The sequence below is a fragment of the Somniosus microcephalus genome, unplaced genomic scaffold (assembly GCF_052327205.1).
Source record: "Somniosus microcephalus isolate GS21.2 unplaced genomic scaffold, FLI_Smic_1.0 unresolved_chr2, whole genome shotgun sequence".
Classification (NCBI taxonomy): domain Eukaryota; kingdom Metazoa; phylum Chordata; class Chondrichthyes; order Squaliformes; family Somniosidae; genus Somniosus; species Somniosus microcephalus.
This window is the reverse complement of record NW_028225180.1, coordinates 69288034-69313688: the sequence shown is the minus strand read 5'-3', so window position 1 is coordinate 69313688 and position 25655 is coordinate 69288034. Positions and strand designations below refer to the sequence as shown.

The following is a 25655-nucleotide window of genomic DNA, read 5'->3' as shown; positions in this document are numbered from 1 at the left end:
CAGATAATCCCAAGCCTAGTTTGAATTGTAACTTCATCCCACACATTTCAATTGCACATTTCAGTATCAGTGACAAGTGAAAATGAAGTTGAATTCTGTTTCCCTAGCTCTTGAACGTTTCACCCCCAGATTCTAGACATCTCAAAAAACCAACGGTCAAAGTTAAAGCCCCTGATAATCAGAACGGAAATAATCTGTTTGAAACCTTCACCCCATCACCTACCTTTCAGCTGAGTGGGAACTTCGGATAAACATTCTGTGGCTTTCATGTCATTAAATCGAACGAAACCTGTGTAAATACATTAGTTTTCATGAAAGCAAATCTGTGCACTACTTTAGTAAATATGTAATTTTAGATGTGAAGTTGAATTCAGTGTGATTTTACCGTACCAGGTTCCTGTATTTCTTTCAGTATTTTGTCCAACTTTGGTACCCCATGGCGCATTTTCACAAAGGATTCCCACATTGTCCTTCGGGCCCGAGAGCCTTTCTCCATCACCAGATTTAGGAGAAGTTTGGAACTGTCCGCCCGGTTTCCCTTCTCCGCGAGCTCAAAGACTTTCTGTAGAGAATAATAATGAATATATTGAGGAGCAGAGTGAAAGATCAATTTCACCCCATACTCAGCATGTTTATTGAATTCGATACTTTTGATTCCGTTCAACAGCAGGACCACGGTAATTAATTTAATTGAAGTGAATATTAGTTACTGATTGGTTAATCTTTTGACACTAACTTCGCCAGTCTGTTTGACATGGACGAATGACGCTGTTGAGCAGAATATTGCGCAGCAGGTTATAAATACTCATACACAAGAATTTTACTCCTTCTCAGGAAGTACCGATACTCTGAGGTCCATGAAATCTCAATGATTCCTGCAGGGATTTACTGAAACGGTGGGATAAACTCGCCTTTCCATAGGAATATGTGAGGCCATTTTACCCAGAACTGTTGCTCCTGCTAAGACCATGTAGACCCCACCCCACCAGGGACTGTACTTCATGTATTTAATCTCCACACCTCAATCTCCCCACATTAATCTGAACACCGCTGTCTGACTCCATCAAATATCTGCTCATTGACATCGCCACTAATTAACTGTGCTTGGATTATTTATACTTATTGTTTCTGCTGCAGCAACATTGTGTTCTCTCCAGTATTTTTTCATTCTATACTTCTTTCGACAATCCACAGTTTTATTCAATTGACACCAATTTTTTGAGACTTTTTGGACACATTAATGCTTTCGATACTGGACGGACTGCTACACATTCAATTCAATGTGAATTGGGGCTGACCATTGGTCTCGTCTTGAGGCTTGTATCATGTCTCTGGTTTAGTAATTACGGTCCAAGGTCCACAGTATTGTCTACAGTTCGATTGTTTACAATTCAATTGTTTTATCGTTTCAAGCATTCATAAGACCCGGATCATGGTCTCCTCATCTCTTTTTTTTTTTCCCCTTTAATGACATAAATTCAGCTCTGTTTTGTAATGGAAGGTCCAAGGTCCTAGTATGATCCGTTCTGCCCTGCTCTGACTCCACTCCCCATTATTCGTTCATTCTGATGTTAGGAGCTCAATCCTGCTCAGTCCATTGTGGCCTCAGCAATGCTCTATGCAACTATTGGCCATGAATGGGAGTGTTTAACTTAATTTGATAGGGGGACGGGAACCAGGATGAAGAGCTTGAGAGCAGAAACAAGGGGCTGGGTTTTCATTCAGCAGTCGGGAAGGAGGCGGGACTACCTCGGGTTTTAGTCCCGCCTCCATCGACGTCCGGCCAATCCACGCGATTTTCCCTTGATTGACCTTGTTGAGCCCGCAGGCCAATTAAGGGCCACCCAGCAACAGGTGACATCACAGACTGAAATTTCATCTGTCAGGATGTCTTGACAGATGAAATATCAGCGTTTCACAGCTGTTTAAAGCTGTCAAACACTGACAGTCTGATTTCTAACCTGAGTCCTTCTACACAGACTCAGTTAGAACTCTCCCCTTTTGACAGCTCGCGGCCATTCTGCTTTCAGTGCCGGCTGAATGATGGACTCCCGAAGCCTAGAGGAAGAAAGGCTGTAGAGGTAAGTACAGGTAATTTAAACTTCTTTAGACACACCAAACACACTTACCTTTGCACTCATGCACCCATCACTCACCTGAACACCGACATCACAACCCCTCCAAGTCCTTCAACCTGACGGCCCACCTGCCCTAACCTGGCGTGGTTTGGAGCCGTCGGGAATCCTACACTACACCCCTCAAAATAGGGATTAGGCTAAAAACTGCCTGTTAACAGGCAGTTAATTGGCATTAATCCCTTCCCGCCTCGGGTTGGTGGGTCCCAGTGCGGGGTAGGTACCCGCCTCCCTTGAAACTTACGTGGAGGCGGGTTTTGGACGGGATGGAGTCAGGACCCCCGAATTCGGGATTTTTGCCCCGCACATGCCTAAAAGCCCGCCTCACGGCACACTGAAAATCGGCCCCAAGGTGTATCGAGCATTGCGAGAGACAAATAGCGCTAGAATATGAAACAATCCAGAAAGAGGAGGAATCAGACAGGGGAGAAATGCAAACAGACTAAGGCGTGTCTAGAATGCATATGCATCAATGCACGGGGCGTGACCAATAATGTTGGTAAGCTGCAGGCATATGGGTTATAATATAATAGCAATATGGAGGCCTGGCTCAAACAAGGGGAGGAATCAGAACTTAACATTCCTGGATATAATGAGTTATGGGGGAATAGGGAAGAAACAAATAGTGCAGTGGGGGAGAGTGACGGTAGACTGGGGAAAACACAGAGTAAATGCCAAGGAGGGATGGAATTCCTGAAATGATTAGAGGATGAATACATTTCCAGCCCAACAAGGAAGGACGCAGTGCTAGATCTAGTTATGGGCAATGAAATGGGGAAAGTGGAGCACGTTTCAATGGGACAGCATTTGGGGAACAGCGATCACAATATCATTAGGTTTCAAGCAGTAATGGAGAGGGACAATGATCAATCTAATGTGAAGATGCTCAACTGAAAGAGGGCTTACTTCAGTGAGCTGTAAACGGATCAGTTGAATTGGAAACAAAAATTGGCAGGTAAAACAGTAAATGAGCAATGGGAAGCCTTCAAAGAGGAGATATCACAGGTACAGACCAGACACGTTCCTATGAGGGAGAAGGAAGCTAGAGCTCCCTGGATGACTAAAGATATAGAAGTTAAAATTAAACAGATAAAGTTGGCTTATAATGTCATATTCATAATACAATAGAGAGAATCAAGAAGAATACAGAAAGTGCAGGAGAACTGTAAATGGAAATATGAGGGACTAAGAGATTGCATGAGCAAATATCATTGGTTAACATAAAGGGAAATACTATAGTCGTTTATAAATATTTAAATAGTAAAAGGTTAATCAAATGAAGGGTGGGGCCGATTAATGACCAAAACGTAGATCATTTTGTGGAGACAAAGGGCATGGCTGAGGTACTAAATTAATACTTCGCATCAGTCTTCACAAAAGAGGGTGCTGCCAATGTCACAGTAAAGGAAGAGATAATAGAGAAATTGGACAAGATGCAAATAGGTAAAGGGGAGGCACTTAAATTATTGGCAGCACCCAAAGTATAAACTCCACCCTGTCCGGATGAAATGCATCCTCAGTTGCTGAGGGAAGGAAGGGTGGAAATTGTCGTTGTTCTAGCTACAATCTTCCAATCCTCCTTGGACATGTCAGTGGTGCCAGAGGGCTGGAGAGTTGCCAATGTCACACCCCTGTTCAAAAAAGGAGGTATAAACCCAGCAACTACAGGCCAGTCGGCCTAATGTCGGTGGTGGGGAAACTGTTAGACCATCACAGGACAAAACTGTCACTTGTAAAGACATATGTTAATAAATTACAGCCAGCACCAGGGATGAGCGACTTCAGTTACATGGACAGGATGGAACTGTCTGTTTAACACCCCCTGATCTAGGTGTATAAATTGGGGCACTTTCAGTAATTCTTTGGTATCCCATGCTGAGAACCTGTCTGGATTGGTTAGTATTCAGACTCCAAGGTTTCCTACTACTAGGTTGGAAAAGTTAGGAACGTTCTCTTTGGAACAAAGAAGGTGACCAAATAGGGGTTTTAAAGATGATGAGAGGTTTTGATCGAAGAGAGAGAGAAAAAACTATTCCCTCTGGTGAGTAGTTCAATAACCAGAGGTCACAGATTTTTTTAAAAATCACTGAAAAAGATCTAGAGGGAGGATGAGGACAATTGTTTTCACTCAGAGTTGTCAGGATTAGGAATGCTCTACCTGAAAAGTTGGTGAAAGCTGATTCTATAAATAATTTTAAAGGGATTTAGACAAGTACAGTACTTGAGGATGAGGAACTTACAGGGCTATGGACAAAAAGTTGGAACTTGGGACTAATCAGGACTGTTATTTCAAAGAGTCAGCAGAGACACGACACGTCGAATGTCCTCATTCTGTGCTATAAGTTTCCGTGATTCTACTAACTATAGCTGTATAATTTACTTGAATATCCTGAGGATCTTCATAGAACCAACAAGTTGATTTAGCTCTGGTATCTGAATCAATATAAGTTGGATCATTCTATTCGGTTGGTCCAACACTCCCCACAGGTATTTTTGTTGGGTTGTTTGCGCTGTTTGGGTCCAAAACTTGTTCACTGGTTACAGTTCCGCAATTTACTTTAAGTAGTTTGTAGGTCACTCAACTCATGAACTTGCTTCCAAATCCCGTCAGTTGTTTCCCAACTCCGTTTCCCAGTGCTACTAAAATTATTGGTTCCCTTTGAGTTCAGCCCACATGGGTTATATCGGACCTGGTACCCTGTTGTTTCTTTGTACAGATACCGACGGAGCTCCTGGGTATTTTCACATTTGTGTTGTTTCAGATTTACATCATCAACAATTATAATCCTTACTTTCCTATTGGCCTGTTTCTCTTCTGTAACATTCTGTGATTCTAAGATCTGATATCCTATCAGGTCTGTGATGTTTAAATAATCCAAACTCATTCTGTGTCCCTCCCACTCACCCGATGTTCTTGTCCACTGAAATGCTTCTTGTGTGTTAACAACGAGCTGACTCCGTCCACCCCTACTTCAATCGCCTGTTCCAGTCTGTCCCAGTAGAATTTCGTCAACTTGAACAGCTGGAAATCGTCACACTTTGTCAAGAACTCAATGATTGAAGAGTTCGGATCTGTGAACACAAATGGAGAAAACTTAACACAATCCACTTTATATCCAAGCTGCAACATTTCCTCTTATACCAGACGGCTGAAGCCTCCTGTGAGCTACATCGAACACCTTGTGAAAAACCACATACAACGCACTTGCTACATCCAGTCAATCTACATAGTCAATTCTTTAAAAAAAGTGTTTAAATTTTTCAAACACGACTTGTCTACAGCTAATCCATTCCAGCCTCCCCTGATCATCCCCTTTATCGCAACGTTCACTAATTCAACCTTAAATTACAAATTCCAGGCGTCTGCTCACGACTGCCATAGACCAACTGTTCTAGATACCCGATTTTTCCTCTCTCCTCCATTGTTGAACAGAGACGTTACTTGGGCTCCTTCAGCGATCAAGTATATTGTTTATATCTAAATGGATTGAAAAATAGTGCAGTCTCTCTATCGCCTCTGTGACTTCTTTTAACGTCCTGGAGTGCATTTTCTCAGGGACCAGTGACTTTTCCATATTGTTATTTTTCTAAAATCCAAGTCCTTCTCTACGGTTATCTCAAACTATGGTCCCACATCCTCCTCAATTACACCTACATTCGCACTACCAAAATCATGCTTAGAAAGTAAAGAAAATATATGGTATCTCCTCAAAACTTCATCCTCTACAACTAGATTCCCCCTTCATCCCGAGTCCGACAGCCTTGAATTATTATTTCACTTCATATAAACCCTGACTTTTTATGTTATCTGTTGGCCTTGTCGCATATACCATTTTAACTACCCCCGCGCGCTCTCCCTTTTCACCTTCCTACTACATGTTCAACATTCCTCGTGATTTCCTGCAGTATTGAGTGCTCTGGTCTGATTTTGGGACAGATACAATCTAACAATCTAGCTATTAATACAGCCACCCACAACAATGTTCTCTCGCTGCTGAAAACATTCTAACCAGAAGCATTTCTCTCCTAGTCTTGTTCAAACATCGCAGTTACTGGACCCCAATCAGTCTTGGTTTTAGCTTTCCTATGTGTTTGGAATGATGTTTACATTCACACACGTAACATTCAGTCGATGTTCTTTTTAATGCTCAACCTCGTTGGTTTCCCTTTTGAAAAAATAAATAAAATGACTTTATCGCTCATTACTTCAAAATCGCCCTCCTTTTTTTCCTGGTAATATCTTTACAGTATTTCATTAATCTGCTGATCCTGCTCCAACAGTTGTATTAATTACACTCCCTAGTCTCAGATCTGGATTCCCCCAAACTCCAATCATATCAACTGATTATCTTCTGCCTGCTGCATCCACCTTTTCTGAAAGCCAATATTAATGGTCTGTTCGGATCGCGGCCGTCCCTTCCCTTTTCCCCGAACTCACACATTGACCTGCCTCCTTAAGCAGTCCAGTGCAAAAAAATCCAGAGATCACCAACTTGATGCCTTGTTTTTCAATCTATTGTCTGACTTTCAATTATCTCAATATATTCCTCAAACCAGGGCAGCGTACTAGCCGCAACTATCTCAAGCTGATTCACCTTCACTCCATCATAAGGTTCAGAGGTGGGGCTGCTCATTGATGAGTGCAGTGTGTTTGGCTCTGTTGGCAATTTCTCAGATAATGAAACAGTCCATGCCCGCATACAGCAAAACCTGGATAACATCGAGGTTTGGGCTGGTAACTGGCAAAGAATATTTGAACCACACAAGTGTCAGGCACTGTACATTTTTTTTCATTCCTGGGATGTGGGCGGCGCTGGCAAGGCCAGCATTTATTGCCCATCCCTAATTGACCTTGATGTGGAGGCGGTGAGCCACCTTCTTGAACCGCTGCAGTCCTTGTGGTGAAGGTACTCTCACAGTGCCGTTATTGACTGACATCCATGATTTTGACCCAGCGACGATGAAGGAATGGCGATATACTTCCAAGTCAGGATGGTGTTCGATTGGGGAGGGGGGAGATGATGATAGTGTTCCTGTGCGCCAGATGCCATTTTCCTTCTAGGTGGTAGAGGTCGCGGGTTTGGGAGGTGCTGCCGAAGAAGCATTGGCGAGTTGCTGCAGTGCATCTTGTAGATGGTACACACTGCATCCGGGGTGCGCCGATAGTGGAGGGACTGCTGAGCTTTGTTCAGATCGGTTGGCAGTGGAATCGATTAGTTATGTCTGTAGCATGCTGTTCCTGCTGTTTAGAATGCACGTAGTCCTGTGTTGCAGCTTCCCCAGGTTGGCACTCAGGTACTCATGCTGCTGCTCCTGGCATGCTCTTCTGCACTCTTCATTGAACTAGGGTTGGTCCCCTGGCTTGATGGTAGTGGTAGAGTGAGGGATATGCTGGGCCATGAGGTTACAGATTGTGGTGGAATACAATTCTGCTGCTGCTGATGGCCCATAGAGCCTCATGGATACTCAGTTTTGAGCTGCTAGATCCGTTCGCAATCTATCCCATTTAGCACTGTGGCAGTGCCGCACAACACGATGGAGGGCGTCCTCAGTATGAAAACGGGACGTCGTCTCCACAATGACTGTGCGGTACTCACTGCTACAAATGCTGTAATAGACAGATGCATCTGCGACAGGTAGATTGGTGAGGCCGAAGTCCAGTAGGTTTTTCCCTCGTGTTGGTTCTCTCACCACCTGTCCACAGGCCCAGCCTGGCAGCTTTGTCCTTCAGGATTCGCCCTGCAGTGGTGCTACCAAGCCAATCTTGGTGATGGACATTGAAGTCCCCCACCCAGAGTACATTCTGTGCCCTTGGTAATCTCAGTGCTTCTTCCAAGTAGTGTTCAACATGGAGGAGTACAGATTCATCAGCTGAGGGAGGGTGATGAGTGATTATCGGCAGGAGGTTTCCTTGCCCATGCTTGATCTGTGCCATGAGACCTTGTGGGGTTTGGAGTCAATGTTCAAAACTCCCCGTACCACTCTCTCCTGACTGTATACCAGTACTAGGCATCTATTGGACAGTTTCAGTAATCTGGGGCTCTCGCCACCTGTGACTGCAGTGCCCCTCCAGATGGTCACTCACTTCCTGTTTTGTACTCAGCCCCTGCCCAGTTCCATGAGCTGATTTCATTGAAACATAAAATTCTTAAGGGGCTTGACAGGGTCGATGCTGGGAGAATGTTTCCACTGCCTGGCGAGTCTAGTACAAGGGGTCAGAGTCTCAGAATAAGGGGGTCGGCCATTTAGGACTAATGCGATGAAAATATCTTCAGTCAAAGGGTTGTGAATCTTTGGAATTCTCTACCACAGAGGCTGTAGATGCTCAGTCGTTGAGTATATGCAAGACAAAGATCGATAGATTATTGGATACTAATTGCAGAGCAGGCTCGAAGGGCCAAATGGCGTACTCCTATTTCTTACAGTAAGTTTCCTCTTCCTGTGTGAGCTCAGGTTGTTGCACGAGATCTAGAACCTTTGTCAGGACAGAAATTATATTTAAAGTATTTTGTGAACCTACCTGTGTCCATTCCCATTCTTGTTGAAGATGTTGGATTTTCGCCCCTGTTTGGGCCTTCAGCCATGGTGGAGACAGCCGTTCCCAGATTCTGACGCTCTGTAATAAATATATTAATAGAGGGTTAGACAAAAATATTAAAATGAGAATGGGAACGTTGCCTTGTTAAGCATGATATCAAGTCCCTCCTCCCCCATCAGTACAACAGCTGTTAGCTCCGGGATCAAGTATTTCCCGAGTGTTACGATCAACTCTCCACATCAGGTGTGACACAGACAGCTGCCCAGTGAAATCCAGTGAGTCCCGCTGATCTCCACAACCCAGTTCCAGACGGGCTCCCGTCGGCCGAGACTCCGCACTGGCAGCGCCCATTGGTGAGATTTACTCACAATGCAGGTCAAAACCAGCCTTATCCCTGAGGTAGAGAATATTCTGCAGGGAAATAACGAGCAGGTGATCATTGATGAATTATATGATCCTTCACTCGGTTGTACACAGTGTGGCAGTGTTGGATTATTTTTATTTACATGTTTGTTTAATATTTTTGATTTGTTGAGTTTTGATATTAAATTCTGGTATTTTAAGAATATGATATCTCTCCACATACACAATATATAGCTGGGTGTGATTCCTCTGGTCTCTATGGGCAGTGACATTGTCCGTGTGATCATGGAGATTTGTCCTGGTTGGTGCCTCTATTTGAATATATTGAACATCTCTCATGGTGTCAGCACCTGACTAATGAGCCCGTGCAATGTAGAATCATAGAAAGATAGAATCATAGAATGTTTACAGCACATAAGGAGGCCATTGGGCCCATCAAGCCCATGCCGACTCTCTGCAAGAGCACTTCAGCTAGTCCCACTCCCCCACCCTTTTCCCGTAGCCCTGCATTTTTTTTTCTTTTGCGTACTTATCCAATTCCCTTTTGAAAACCACGATTGAATCTGCCTCCACCACACTTTCAGGCAGTGCATTCCAGATCCTAACCACTCGCTACGTAAGAAAGTTTTTCCTCATGTCGCCGTTGATTCTTCTGCCAATCATCGTAAATCTCCGTATTCTGATTCTCGACCCTTCCGCCAATGGGAACAGTTTCTCTCCATCTACTCTGTTGAGACTAGGGTTGCAAAGGGGTGGAAAGTTTCCGGTAAATTTCCGGAAATTTTCCACGGGAAGTTTAGCTTGGGAATTTTGCCCAAAAAAGCACATGCTAGCATGATATTGTTTTTTTTGTATTTCTTTCTTTTTTTTCCCCACAGGTCCTCTCTTAAAATTACTAACAGAGATGGAATCTTAATTATTAAGGAATTTCTTAATCAATATATGTTTATCTTCTTACTTGGCTTGTTTTACAACTTTTGTGTGTGACTGTGAACAAATGTGTCCTGATTGGTTGGATGAGTGGATGAGCGATTAGCTCCCTCTATTTGTAATATTTGCATATCGAATTGTGATTGGCCTGCAGGCATCTGTAAGACTGCTATAGTTTTTTTAAGATCCAGGTTAGGGGGCCTGAGGGAAGGCATTTTGTTTTCTGCTGATGTTGTGATGATGCAGTAAGTAAATCAAACTTTATACCAAATAAACCTGTTACTTGTTGAACTCTGTTGTCCTTCAATTTAAAATATACAAAATAATAATACAATATTGGCTATCCGGGCGAACCTACAACTTATTGAGCCAGATACAGAAGTGTCCACCACACAGCTAGACACTGACACAGAGGAGGAAATGGACACGTCAGAACCAGAGTCAGAGAATCAGGAGGAGCAATGAGGAGTAGAAGACTCAGAAGACTCATGAGTAGAAGACTCAAAGGGACAAAATAAGGACAAATTACAGGCTAAATATGCTGAAGCTCTTTTTATTTTATTTTAGATGGGTCTTTTTTGTGGGGGTTCAATAAAGTTCAAAATTATAACCTAAATAAAGTTTTGAAAGCCTGCTTCTATTTGTATGGAACAGTATGTCTATTTTGACGACAAAGATAATATAAGGGTCAGAGACAAAAACCATCAGTGTGCAAAAAAACTCAAAATTCCCATAAATTCCCAAAATTCCCATAAATTCCCGAAAATTCCCATGGAAAGTTTCCTCTTTTAAAAATTCCCAGAATTTTGCAACCCTAGTTGAGACACCTCATGAATTTGAGCACCTCAATCAAATCTCCCCTCAAACTTTTGTTCTTTCATCCCCTCCCCCTTTTCCCAGCCCCTAAACCTGCTTTCCATTTCCTGCTTTTTTCCAGTTCTGACGAAAGGTCATCGACCTGAACTGTTAACTCTGTTTCTCTCTCCACGGATGCTGTCCTGGCCTGCTGAGTTTTTCCAGCGTTTTCTGTTGTTATTTCTCCTCTCAAACTTCTCTGCTCTAAGAAAAACCCCAGCTTCTCCAGTCCATTCTTGTAACTGAAGTCCCTCATCCCTGGAATCTTCTCTGCACCTTCTCGAAGGCCTTCATATCCTTCCTAAAGTGCGGTTCCCAGAATTGGACTCAGTACTCCTTTGAGGCCGACTCAGTTTTTTTTATATAAAGGTTCATCATAACATCCTTGCTTTTCATAGAAAGTTACAGCACGGAAGGAGGCCATTTCAGCTCATCGTGTCCGCGCCAGCAATCAAAGAGCTATCTAGCCTAATCCCACTTCCCAGCTCTCGGTCCGTAGCCCTGCAGGTTAGAGCAGCCCAAGTGCGCATCCAAGTACTTTTTAAATGTGGTTAGCGTTCCTGCCTCTACCACCCTTTCAGGTAGTGAGTTCCAGACCCCCACAGCCCTCAGGGTGAAGAAATGTCCCCTCAAATCCCCTCTAAACCTTCCACCAATTACTTTAAATCTGTGCCCCCTCGTTTTTGACCCATCTGTTAAGGGAAAATAGGTCCTTTCTATTCACTTTATCTATGCCCCTCATAATTTTATACACCTCAATAAAGTCTCCCCTCAGCCTCCTCTGTTCCAAGGAAAACAGACCCAGCCTATCCAGTCTTTCCTCATAGCTAAGTTTCTCTACTCCCAGCAACATCCTTGTAAATCTCCTCTGTACCCGCTCTAGTGTAATCACATCTTTCCTGTAATGTGGTGACCAGAACTGCACGCAGTATTCTAGCTGAGGCCTAACTAGTGTTTTATACAGTTGAAGCATAACCCCCCTGCTCTTGTATTCTATGCCACGGCTAATAAAGCCAAGCATTCTGTATGCCTTCTTAACCACCTTATCTACTTGGCCTGCTACCTTCAGGGATCTGTGGACATGCACTCCAAGGTCCTTTGTTCCTCTACACTATTCAGTGTCCTACCATTTAGTGTGTATTCCCTTTCCTTGTTAGCCCTCCCCAAATGTATTACCTCACACTTCTCCAGACTGAATTCCATTTGCCACTGTTCTGCCCACCTGAACAATTTATTGATATCTTCCTGCAGTCTACAGCTTCCTTCTTCAGTATCAACCACACAGCCGATTTTAGTATCATCTGCAAACTTCTAAATCATACCCCCTACATTCAAGTCGAGATCGTTGATATATACCACAAAAAGCAAGGGACCTAGTACTGAGCCATGCGGAACCCCATGAGTCTCCTAGCCAGTTTTGAATCCAACTTGACACTTTGTCCTGGATCCCATGGGCTTTTAACTTCGTGACCAGTTTGCCATGTGGAACCTTATCAAAAGCCTTGCTAAGTCCACATACACTACATCAAACGCACTACCCTCATCTACCCTCGTTACCTGCTTAAAAAAATCAATCAAGTTTGTCAGACACGACCTTCCCTTCACAAATTTGTGCTGACTATCCTTGATTAATCCATGTCTTTCTAAATTATTTATCCTGTCCTTCACAATTCTTTCCAATAATTTTCCCACCACCAAGGTTAGGTTGACTGGCCTGTAATTACTCGGTCTATCCTTTTCTCCCTTTTTAAACAAGGGTTCCACATTAGCAGTCCTCCAGCACAACACCTGAAGCCAGAGAGGATTGAAAAATGATGGTCAGGGCCTCTGCTATTTCCTCTTTTGCTTCACTTAACAGCTTGGGATACATTTCATCCAGGCCTGGGAATTTATCCACTTTTAAAGCTGCTAAACCCCTTAACACTTACACTCTCACTATGTTTATTTCATCTAATATTTCACACTCCTCTCCTCCGATAGCAAGGTCTGCTTCGCCCCTCTCCTTTGTGAAAACAGACGCAAAGTATTCATTAAGAACCCGACCGATGTTTCCCGCCTCCACACACAGACTACCCTCATGATCTCTAATAGGCCCTACCCTTTCTTTAGTTATCCTCTTACTCGCAATATATATATATATATATATATATCTTCTTCTATATTCTATATATATAAATAAATCGGTCGATCTGTCTGTCTGTCCTTCTGTCTGTCTGTCCTCGGGTGTGCGTCTGTCCGGCTATGCGCTCGAAAGTTATACCGCGCACCTACGCGCGCGTTACCTCCGAAGAAAGCTTACGGTTCCGGGACGGTCGTAAGCGTATTTACTTTTCGGTCGGACGAAAATTGTTCGCGCCTTATGCAAAAAACCTTCAAAATTAAACTCATTATCTACTAGCATTGATTGACTGACGTCAAGGTTCGACCAATCCTGTGCCGTCACGATTGACCAATCCTACAGTACGGTCCCCTGATGGTTGGCCAATCGGTGTGTGTGTGGGCGGGACTAATCGTTTTCATCTCAGGGATGTGCCAGCCATTGTTTCACTACCAGCTCTGACTGCAGCTTCCAGCTAAAACTACTTTGAAAGTTAGTATCTCTTTTAAAAATAACATAAGATTTACCAAAAACGTTTTATAAGTACTTTCACTTTCATCTTTCAAGCTTTTAAAAGGTAGACAGACAGGGACACAGACAGGACCCTAAAGCCTGGGACTCGATTTAAAATGTTGCCCAGCACCAGATTCACACAGGGACACAGACAGGGCCCCAAAGCCTGGCACTCGATTTAAACCGCCCACCCCAAAACAGCCCTGGCAAAGCCGGGCTCCCCCAGCTAGTAGAAATATATAAACGGATGCTTCTTTCTGTCTGTCTATCTGTCTGTCCTCGGGTGTGCGTCTGTCCGGCTATGCGCTCCAAAGTTATAGAGCGTACCTACGCACGCGTTACCTCCGAAGAAAGTTTACGCTTCCGGGACGCTGGTAAGCGTATTTACTTTTCGGTCGGACAAAAATTGCTCGCGCCTTATGCGAAAAACCTTCAAAATTAAACTCATTATCTGCTAGCATTGATTGACTGACGTCAAGGTTCGACCAATCCTGTGCCGTCACGATTGACCAATCCTACAGTAAGCTCCCCTGATGGTTGGCCAATCAGTGTGTGTGTGTGTGGGCGGGACTAATCGTTTTCATCTCGGGGATCTGGCAGCCATTGTTTCAGCTTCCAGCTCAAACTACTTTGAAAGTTAGTATCTCTTTTAAAAATAACACAAGATTTACCAAAAACGTTTTATAAGTACTTTCACTTTCATCTTTCAAGGTATTAAGTGTGTGTGTGGGCGGGACTAATCGTTTTCATCTCAGGGATCTGCCAGCCATTGTTTCACAAAGGGACACAGACAGGGCCCCAAAGCCTGGCACTCGATTTAAACCGCCCGGCCCAAAACAGCCCTGGCAAAGCCGGGCTCCCCCCAGCTAGTCTATATATATATAAATAAAGAAGTCGATCTGTCTGTCCTCGGGTGTGCGTCTGTCCGGCTATGCGCTCGAAAGTTACAGAGCGTACCTACGCGTGCGTTACGCCGAAAGAAAGCTCACCGTTCCAAAACGATGGTAAGCGTATTTACGATTCGGCCGGACAAAAATTGCACCCGTGGTATCCGAAAAACCTTCAACATTCCGCTCATTATCCACTCATTACCATAGAGTGACATTGAGGGCGACCAACCCGATGGTCGACCAACCCGATGGTCGACCAATCAATGCGTGGCGGGGGCGGGTTCGTCGCATGTGCAGCCGGGCCCTCCTAGAGTCGAGTGACAGGACGATTGACCAATCCTATGCTTCGGTGACATGACGATCGACCAATCAGTGCGTGTGTGGGCGGGCCTTATCGTTCTGAACTGAGGTGAGTGGCCGCCATCTTTATTCTCACCTTCTGTGTGTTTATTTGTTAAGAGCTATTTTTTCTTTAATGTGTAAAACGTAAAAACACAACGTCTAAAACATTAAAACACAATGAAGATGGTGTCCCATCTTCTTAACAGCCGTTTAAAAACAAATAACTTTTGGTGTTTTCAGCAAGAATGCGCGTTCCTTCTCCGTGGCAGCTTTTCAAAAACATTAAAAAACTTTCAAGATGGCCTCCCATCTTCTTAACACCGGTTTATAAAAAAAAAATTTAAAAAAATTTCTGTTGGTTTCACAGACTGCGCGTTCCTTCTCCGTGGCAGCTTTAAAAAAAAAAAAATTCTGTTGGTTTCACAGACTGCACGTTCCATCTCCGTGGCAGCTCTTTAAAAACATTAAAAAACTTTCAAGATGGCCTCCCATCATCTTAACACCTCTTTTTGAAAAAATTTTTTTTTTGCTTTCGCTGACCCCCTCAAAACACTCCTCCCCTCCTCCCACTCTCCCTCCTCCTCCTCCTCCCCCCCTTCTCTCTCTCTCTCTTCCCCCCCCCCTCCCCGGCAACCCCCCCCTCTCCCTCACCCTCCCTCACCCCCCCTCCCTTGCCCTCTCCCTCGCCCCCCCCTCCCTCGCCCCCCCTCCCTCGCCTCTCCCCCCCCCCTCTCCCTCTCCCTCGCCCACCCCTCTCCCTCCTCTCCCCCCTCGCTCCCCCCTCTCTCCCCTCGCTCCCCCCTCTCTCCCTCGCCCCCCCCCTCTCCCTCGCCCCCCCCTCTCTCCCTCGCCCCCCCCCTCTCTCCCCCCCCCCTCTCCCTCGCCCCCCCCTCTCTCCCTCGCCCCCCTCCTCTCCCCCGCCCCCCTCCTCTCCCCCTCGCCCCCCTCCTCTCCCTCCCCTCCCCAGTTGCTCGCTCTCTTCCCCCCACAGTCGCTCGCTCTCTTCCCCCCCCCACAGTCGCTCGCTCTCTTCCCCCCCCAGTCGCTCACTCTTCCCCCGCCCCCACAGTCGCTCGCTCTCTTTCCCCCCCACAGTCGCTCGCTCTCTTTCCCCCCCCACAGTCGCTCTCTCTCTCTCTTCCAACATGTCCTCGAAAAAGCCTCGGCACCACCGGGCACCAGTATACATCTGTCTGTCTCTCTGTCCTTCGGTGTGTCTGTCCGGCTATACACTCTAAAGTTATAGAGCGTACCTACACGTGCGTTACATCAAAAGAAAGCTTACGATTCTGGAACGGTCATAAGCGTATTTATTTCGGCGAGACAAAAACTGCGCCCGCGGTATCCAAAAAACGTTCAAAATTCCGCTCATTAGCAGAGTGACATTAAGGTTGACCAATCGTACGGTCGACCAATCGTAGCGTGGCGGATGCGGGTTCGTCGCGCGTGCGGGCGGGCCCTCCTAGAGTCGAGTGACAGGACGATTGACCAATCCTACGCTTCGGTGACAGGACGATTGACCAATCGGTGCGTGTGGGGGCGGACCTTATTGTTCTGAACCGAGGTGGGTCACCGCCATCTTGATTCCAAACTTTTCATTTCTTTTTCCCGCTTTCTGCGTCTTTAAAAAAAAAAGTTGCTTTTAAAACACATTAACTTTTTTTTAAAAACAATTACTTTCCAAATCTTTTATCTAATCTCATTAATTTTCCTACCTTTCCCCATTTTTGCAGGTAGGCCTCGAAGCCTGGGCGTCTGTTGCCAGCCATGCTGGACCCTAGGCAATTGTTTTGTGGCAAGCTCCTCCCTAACCTCACCCCCCACTGGGCCCGATTCTGAACCAGCGGCCAGCCATCTTGGTAAAGGCTGGCTGGGCTCACTGCAAGCTCCTCACGCTTCATTCGGCGGGGTGGGGGGTGCTCGGGAGGGGAGAGGGAGCGGAGAGGGTTACCCCGGCAACTGGGCTCGCCAGCCGCAATCGGCCATCTCAAGCCGCTCAGGCCCAGGCCCGGTCCCGGAGATCGGGAGGCGGAGAGGGGAGGAGGGTTACCAAGGCAACCGGGCCCGGCCAGCCGCAATCGGCCGTCACCCCCCCCCTTCCCCCAGTCGCGCTCTCTCTTCCCCCCCCAGTCGCGCTCTTCTCTTCCCCCCCCAGTCGCGCTCTCTCTTCCCCCCCCCCAGTCGCGCTCTCTCTTCCCCCCCCCCCAGTCGCGCTCTCTCTTCCCCCCCCCCAGTCGCGCTCTCTCTTCCCCCCCAGTCACGCTCTCTCTTCCCCCCCCCAGTCACGCTCTCTCTTCCCCCCCCCCAGTCGCGCTCTCTCTTCCCCCCCCAGTCGCGCTCTCTCTTCCCCCCCAGTCGCGCTCTCTCTTCCCCCCCCAGTCGCGCTCTCTCTTCCCCCCCCAGTCGCGCTCTCTCTTCCCCCCCTAGTCGCGCTCTCTCTTCCCCCCCAGTCGCGCTCTCTCTTCCCCCCCAGTCGCGCTCTCTCTTCCCCCCCAGTCGCGCTCTCTCTTCCCCCCCCAGTCGCGCTCTCTCTTCCCCCCCCCCAGTCGCGCTCTCTCTTCCCCCCCAGTCGCTCTCTCTCTTCCAACAACATGCCCTCGAAAAAGCCTCGGCACCACCGGGCACTCCAGCTAGTTTATAATAAAACATCTTTGGGTTTTCTTTGATTTTACTTGCCAAGAATTTTTCATGCTGTCTCTTTGCTATCATTTATAATTGCACCCCTGCACTTTCTGTACTCCTCTAAAGATTCTGGAGTATTTAGCCCTCTGTATCTGTCATACGCCTCCCTTTTTTTCTTTATCCTACCCTGTGTGTCCCTAGACATCCAGGGGGCTCTAGATTTGTTAGTCCCACCTTTTTTCTTTAAGGGCACATGTTTGGTCTGAACCCTCCGGATCTCCTCCTTGAATGCCTCCCACTGCTCTGACACTGATTTTCCTTCAAGTAGCGGTTTCTAGTCCACTATGGCTAAATCACCTTTGAGCTTAGCAAAATTTGCTTTTCCCCAAATTAGAATTTTTATTCCTGGTCTATCCTTGTCCTTTTCCATAACTACCTTAAATCTAACAGAATTATGGTCACTAGCTGGTCTGGACTTATTACATGCATATAGCACCCTCTGGTGGTAGTTATCATATAGCAGTGTTAGTATGCAGCAGAGGTCATTTGACCTTTCTTCCCGTTTGACCCCGGAAGTAGTTTCCCAGAAAGAAGCTTACTGAGTAATGGAGCATTCCATGTGAGAATCTCAATCTTATGCCATCTCATCTCATATGCTAGGCCTGACGCATTATCTGTGAGTATCCTTGTTTGTTAACATGATAGCAACTTTGTCAGTGTAGTATTTGACAATACCTTGTTTATAAAAAGTTATTAGTTGGTATTTACAGAAGTCCAGCTCAAATGTTAGTTAGTATACAATTAGTCTCCGTCTGTCTGTCCGCTATACACTCAAAAGTTATAGAGCGTATCTACACATATGTTATATCAAAAGAAAAGTTATGATCAGGGGAGTATCATAGGCGTATTTACTTTTTGGTCAGACAAAGATTGTTCCGACAGTATACAAAAAAGGTTCAAAAATCCGCTCATTAGCGGTTGACCAATCCTACCGCTCATTAGCGTTGAGTGACGTGATGGTTGACCAATCCTACAGTTCAGTGACCTGATGGTTGACCAATCGGTACGTCACGGGGGGGGCGTTTCATTCCATGTGTGGGCGGGCCTAATCCTGCAGCCTCCCGAAACGTCGCCGCCTTTTTTTCATACCGACAGCAACAGCACCAGCACAACAAACCCCCACATTGCGGCTCCGGCACAGTATCCCGCTCCCGGCCCGCCGGAGCGGGAGGTGAGTTGGGCTCACTCGGGTCGGGCCTGACAACCGCTCGGCCCGAGACACAGAGCGGGGGAGCGGCAGCGGCCGGCCGTCAACCGCGCGGCCCTGTAAACTGCCTTTCTACAAAAAAGCCTAGGCAACGCCGGGCCCCCCCAGCTAGTATCTTATGTAACATCTAATGTACAGTACTCAGTTCTATGTACAAAACATACTTTGCCTTTGTTTACACTTTCACAAATTTGTTCAAGTAAAGCTTCAAAACAGCAAACCGGCTTCGAGGAATTATTTGAATAAGTGTTTAACTTGCTGGAGAACTAGATAGGAGCACGTCTAGCGAGACCAGTACACTAGCACCAAAACTGCTACGCCTTCTCTGTGTCCAGCTTCATTCCCTCAAACTACGTACAGAACCACCCACTCTCTTGTTGGGCTTGCTGCATACTGGTTAAAAAAGTTCTCCTGGATGCATTTTAGGAATTCTGTACCTTTAATACCCTTCACACTAATTTTATCCCAGTTAATATTGGGGTAGTTGAAATTCCCTACTATTACTGCCCTATAGCTTTTGCACTTCAGAAATTTGTCCACATATTTCTTCCTCTATTTCCCTCTCACTGTTTGGGGGTCTGTAGTACACTCTCAGCAGTGTGCTCGCCTCTTTTTTGTTTTTCAATTCGACCCATATAGCCTCGTTTAGTGATCCCTCCAACAGAACATCCCTCCTCACAGCTGTAATAGTTTCTTTAATCAATACCGTGACCCCGCCTCCCGTTGTACCACCCTCTCTATCCCGTCTGAAAATCCTGTAACCACATCTCTGTAATAAATGAACTCTATACCTCTATTTGTGAAGCCCAGGATCCCGTATGTTTTTTTTTTTTTTAAAAACCGCTTTCTCAACCTGCCCTGCCATGTTCAACGATTTCTGCATGTATACCCCAGGTCTCTCTGTTCAGCCACACCCTTTAGAATTGTACCCTTTAGTTTATATTGCCTCTCCTCATTCTTCCAATCAAAATGTATAATTTCGCTACTTTCTGCAATAAATTTCTTCTGCCACGTGGCCACCCATTCCACCAGCCTGTCTATGTCTTCTTGAAGTCTATTACTATCCTCCTCACTGTTCAGTAAAATTCCAAGTTTTGGGTCATCTGCAAATTTTGAAACTGTGCCCTGTGCACCTAAGTCTAAGTCATTAATATATATCAAGATAAGTAGTGCTCCTAGTACCGACCCCTGGGGATCACCACTGTATAGCTTCCTCCAGTCCGAAAAACAACCGTTCACCACTACTCTCTGTGTCCTGTCACTTAGCCAATTTCATATCCAGGCTGCCACTGTCCCTTTTATTCCAGGGGCTTCAACTTTGCTGGCAAGCCTATTATGTGGCACTTTATCAAACACCTTTTGGAAGTCCATGTACACCACATCAACCCTCTCTGTTACCGCATCAAAAAACTCAATCAAGTTAGTTAAACACGATTTGCCCTTAACAAATTTGTGCTGGCTTTCCTTAATTAATCCATACTTGTCCAAATTACTGTTAATTTTGTCCTGGATTGTCATTTCTAAAAGCTTCCCCACTACTGAGGTTAAACTGACAGGCCGGTCGTTGCTGGGTTTATCCGTACACCCTTTTTTTGAACAAGGGTGTAACATTTGCAATTCTTCAGTCCTCTGGCACCAGCCCCATATACAAGGAGGATTGGATGATTATGGCCTGTACCGCCACAATTTCCAACCTTACCTCCCACAGCATTCTATTATGCATCCCATCCGGTCCTGGTAACGTATCTACTTTAAGTACAGCCAGCCTCTCTAGTACATCCTCCTTATCAAATTTTATCCCATCCTGTATCTCAACTACCTACTCTTTCACTATGACTTTGGCAGCATCTTCTTCCTTGATGAATATGGATGCCAAGTACTCGTTTAGTAACTCAGCCATTCCCTCTGCCTCCAAGTATAGGTCTCCATTTTGGTCCCTAATCAGCCCCACCCCTCCTCTTACTACCCATTTATTATTTATATGCCAATAGAAGACTTTTGGATTTCCTTTTATGGTACCTCCCAGTTTATTCTCATATACTATCTCTTTGCCCCTCTTATTTCCTTTTCGCTTCCCCTCTGAACTTTCTATATTCAGCCTGGTTCAACGTGACATCCTTTTTCTGCTTCATCTTACTCTGTCTCTTTCGTCATCCAGGGAGCTCTGAGATGGGTTGCCCTACCTTTTCCCCTTGTGGGAATGTACCTCGACTGTACCAGAACCATCTCCTCTTTAAAAGCAGCCCATTGTTCGATCACAATTTTGCCTGCCAATATTTGATTCCAATTTACCCATCCATTCTCAACACACTGAAATTAGCCTTCCGCCAATTAAATATTTTTTTACTCTAGATTGCACCCTGTCCTTTTCACTAGCTAATCTAAACGTTATGATACTGTGATCACTGTTCGCTAAATGTTCCCCTACCGACACTTGCTCCACTTGACCGACTTCATTCCCCAGAACCAGATCCAGCAATGCCTCCTTCCTCGTTGGGCTGGAAACATACGAATCAAGAAAGTTCTCCTGAACACACTTCAGACATTCTTCCCCGTCGCTGCCCTTTTCACTATTACTATCCCATTATCACTACTATGTGTGGTAGATTTGACTGCTGTTTTACAGTGAATATTCTCCACTTGTGCGCGTGTCTCGCTGTGTATGTGTCCAATCAAACTCTCAGTCAGCGTCCTTTCCTTTCCCCACTGGGAAAATGTAAAAGTGATTCTGTCTAGGGTCAGTATTTTTTCCCAAAATATAGCTGAAGTTATTCTCCAGAATTAAGTTACAACCAAGTTTGAGACCTTTTAAGATTCAGTTATCTGCTGTGTCACTCACACTGACACGGGTACAATACAGATAACAACGTCTTACATTTCTACAGCGCTTTTAACATCTAAAACTATCGCAAGGCGCTTCACAGAAACTGAATCAGATAAAAGGTGGACGCTGAATAAAGGGGGTAGAAGGAAGGCTGGTCAGATAAGTGAGTTTTAGGAGTGTCTTAAAAGAGGAGGGAGGAGGAGAGGTTTAGGTGGGGAATTGATAAGCACTGAGCCGGGACCGCCAAAGGCACAGCCGGCATAGATGGGGGGAGGAGAGGGTAAAATGCACAAGAGGCCAGAGTAAGAGGAATAGAGGGGTTGAGGTTTGTAGGTCTGGAGGTGGTTATAGAGAGAGCGAGGGATGAGACCATGGAGGGATTTAAACTCAAGGATGGGAGTTTTAATTTGGAGGTGCTGAGGAACCGGGAGCCAATGTAGGTTCGTAAGGACTGGGTGATCGGTGAGCAGAGTTTTTGATGTGTTCAAGTTTACGGAGAGTGAAAGGAGTAAAGTGGCCCAGAGAGCACTGGAAAAAGAGTCTCTCTGGGTGATAAAAGAATGGATGAGGATTTCAGCAGCAGGTGGGCTGATGCAGGGGCGAAGATGGATAATACTACAGAGTTGGATTTAGGCGGTCTTTGTGATGGAGAGAATATCGAGTCGGAAGCTCAGCTTGACGTTAAATCGAATGCTGAGGTTGTAAACAGTCTGTTTCAATCCGAGACACAGCCTGGGACGGGGATGGAATCATTGGCGGGGGAACAGAATTCATGGCGAGGGCTGAAGACCATGTCCTCGGTCTTCCAAATGTTCAACTGGAGAAATATGTAGCTCATCTCAGACTGGATGTCGGACAAGCAGCGGGAGATAGCAGAGCTAGTGGATGGGTGGAGAGAGGTTGTGGAGATGTGGAACAGAGTGTTGTTAGCATGCATGTGATAGTTGATCTCTTGTCTTCTGATAATGTCTCCATGTAGATGAGAAATAGGAGGGGGAGAGGGGCGATCAATGGGGGACTCCAGTGTTAACAGTCCGGGAGCAGGAAGAGAAGCCATTGATGGAGATTCTCTGGCTACGACTGGAGGGGTAAAAGTTGAACCAAGCGAGGTCAGTCCCACTGAGCTAAACAGTGGAGGAGAGGCGTTGGAGGATGTTGTGCTCGACCGCGTGAAAGAATGCAGAGGTCGAGAAGAATGAGGAATGATTGTGACTGTGACCGTGGTAAACTATGTTTCATTTGTGACCTGGATTTTTGTCATTTCAATGCTGTGGCAGGAGCAAAAATTCCACGTTTGAATCTCTCCAATTGAGTTTTGAGAAAGAAAGGCAGAGATTTGGGAGGCGACAAAACATTGAGGGGAAAGGGAGGCTGGAGATGGAGATAAACTTGTCTAACTCTTCACCCACATGTCAACTGGGCACAACCCTTTGATCAAACTCTCTCCTCTGAAATACACAAAACTCATTTGTGGTTTAATGTTACAGAGACTGTTAAACTCATGTCACTTTCACAAAACATTCCACGTGCTCCGGCAGGGCAACTGGAATCTCCCAGTTCCATCGGAGGAGTTTGCTTGTTGCAGGCTACAGAATTAGAGCAAAGCTTCCAATTTTCTCCTCTTACAAAACTGCTTCAGAAAATGCAGCGCCGTCAGTTCCCTTTTTAATAGAGAGAATTACATAGAATGTAGAGCTCAGAAACAGTCCATTCCTGTGTTTATACTCCACATGAACCTCCTCCCGTCCCTCTTCATCTAACCCTATCAGCAGAATCTTCCAATTCCTTTCCTCCTCTTGTTTATCAAGCTTACCCTTAAATAAACCGGCCCATGTTTTCCGATCGCAGGCCTCCCGCTTGTGGAGGCCTGCGATCTGGAAAAAGCTACGAACTTACCGGAGGGCTCCCGGGCCGCACACACTTCAGCTCCTGGGCCTCTCCAAACTCCGAGTGCGCAGGGCACTTGTATCCCAGGTGCGCAGGCAGTTCGCAGCGTCCCTGGGATCATGTGGGCCATGGGGAGCCAATCAAAGGGAATCTCCCTACATACACTTGGAAGACCTGTCAAATATATGAATGGAGATCACCCCAAAAACATAGTAAAACTTTACACTTTAAAAAAAAAAAAAAAAAAAATCACATTTTTAAAATGACTTGAAATTACAATATAAATTAAATATTTTAAACAAAAATTAAATGTTTGAAAAAAAAATTAAAGTTTTTTTTAACGGGGCTAAAAATAAACTTACCTTTTTTAAAGTATTTTTAAATGATAAGTAAGAATTTTTTTTTTTTTTTTTTAAATTACGTTTTTCAACTCTTATCCTGGTAAAAGCAAGTCTTACGCCTGCTTTTAACAGGCGTAAGAATTGTAAGGGTTTTCTGCGGGTGATGGGTCTCTAAAAAGCAGAACTATCCGCCTGCAGATGCCCTTCTCCAAGGCAGCCGGAGGATTTGTCAAGAACATTCGTGACAGATCGGAAATAACGGTTTTCAGCGCATGCGCTGTGCATGCCCGAAACTGGCATTTCCAATGTCCTTACAGGTGGGTACACAGCACGTACCCACCCATAGGGATCAGAATATCTGGGCCATCGTTTCTTTCCAGTGAGGCTCTGAAACCAGGAGCTTCCCCTCTCACCGACCCTGTATAGTTTACAAGCTGTTGTCCATCCATCCTACTGACCCAGCCCTACACCGACACCCCACTGACACAGCCCCACACCGACACCCCACTGACCCAGCCCGACACCCACACCCCACTGACCCAGCCCCGCACCCACACCCCACTGACCCAGCCCTACACCCACACCCCACTGACCAGCTCCACACCCACAGCCCACTGACCCAGCCCCGCACCCACACCCCACTGACCCAGCCCCGCACCCACACCCCACTGACCCAGCCCCGCACCCACACCCCACTGACCCAGCCCCGCACCCACACCCCACTGACCCAGCCCCGCACCCACACCCCACTGACCCAGCCCCGCACCCCACTGACCCAGCCTCGAACCGACACCGCACTGACCCAGCCCCGCAACCCCACTGACCCAGCCCTACACCCACACCCCACTGACCCAGCCCCGCAACGACACCCCACTGACCCAGCCCCGCACCGACACCCCACTGACCCTGCCCCACACCCACACCCCACTGACCCAGCCCCGCACGCACACCCCACTAACCCAGCCCCACACCCACAACCCACTGACCCAGCCCCGCACCCACACCCCACTGACCCAGCCCCGCACCCACACCCCACTGACCCAGCCCCGCACCCACACCCCACTGACCCAGCCCCGCACCCACACCCCACTGACCCAGCCCCGCACCCACACCCCACTGACCCAGCCCCGCACCCACACCCCACTGACCCAGCCCCGCACCCACACCCCACTGACCCAGCCCCGCACCCACACCCCACTGACCCAGCCCCGCACCCACACCCCACTGACCCAGCCCCGCACCCACACCCCACTGACCCAGCCCCGCACCCACACCCCACTGACCCAGCCCCGCACCCACACCCCACTGACCCAGCCCCGCACCCACACCCCACTGACCTAGCCCCGCACCCACACCCCACTGACCCAGCCTCGAACCGACACCCCACTGACCCAGCCCCGCAACCCCACTGACCCAGCCCTACACCCACACCCCACTGACCCAGCCCCGCACCGACACCCCACTGACCCAGCCCCGCACCGACACCCCACTGACCCTGCCCCGCACCCACAGCCCACTGACCCAGCCCCGCACCCACACCCCACTGACCCAGCCCCGCACCCACACCCCACTGACCCAGCCCCGCACCCACACCCCACTGACCCAGCCCCGCACCGACAACCCACTGACCCAGCCCCGCACCCACACCCCACTGACCCAGCCCCGCACCCACACCCCACTGACCCAGCCCCGCACCCACACCCCACTGACCCAGCCCCGCACCCACACCCCACTGACCCAGCCTCGAACCGACACCCCACTGACCCAGCCCCGCAACCCCACTGACCCAGCCCTACACCCACACCCCACTGACCCAGCCCCGCACCGACACCCCACTGACCCAGCCCCACACAGACACCCCACTGACCCTGCCCCACACCCACACCCCACTGACCCAGCCCCGCACGCACACCCCACTGACCCAGCCCCGCACCGACACCCCACTGACTCAGCCGCACACCCCACTGACCCAGCTCCACACCCACAGCCCACTGACCCAGCCCTACACTCACACCCCACTGACCCTGCCCCGCACCCACACCTCACTGAC

General features: G+C 47.1%; 1 protein-coding gene across 8 annotated transcripts in view; it reads right to left on the bottom strand.

Moving 5' to 3' along the window:
• LOC147092789 (NACHT, LRR and PYD domains-containing protein 3-like) overlaps positions 1-25655 on the bottom strand; it is a 100340-nt gene that overhangs the window by 52302 nt on the left and 22383 nt on the right. For 7 of the 8 annotated variants that reach the window (XM_085976031.1, XM_085976030.1, XM_085976032.1 and 4 more), the window contains 4 exons: positions 8656-8751; positions 5041-5207; positions 391-562; positions 224-289 (listed from right to left, as the gene is read on the bottom strand). In XM_085976031.1, coding sequence (XP_085832157.1) covers positions 224-289; positions 391-562; positions 5041-5207; positions 8656-8751 — 501 coding nt within the window. Of the gene's footprint in view, positions 1-223; positions 290-390; positions 563-5040; positions 5208-8655; positions 8752-23273; positions 23432-25655 lie in introns of those variants that run through there. The other variant, XM_085976028.1, reaches the window with a different exon arrangement.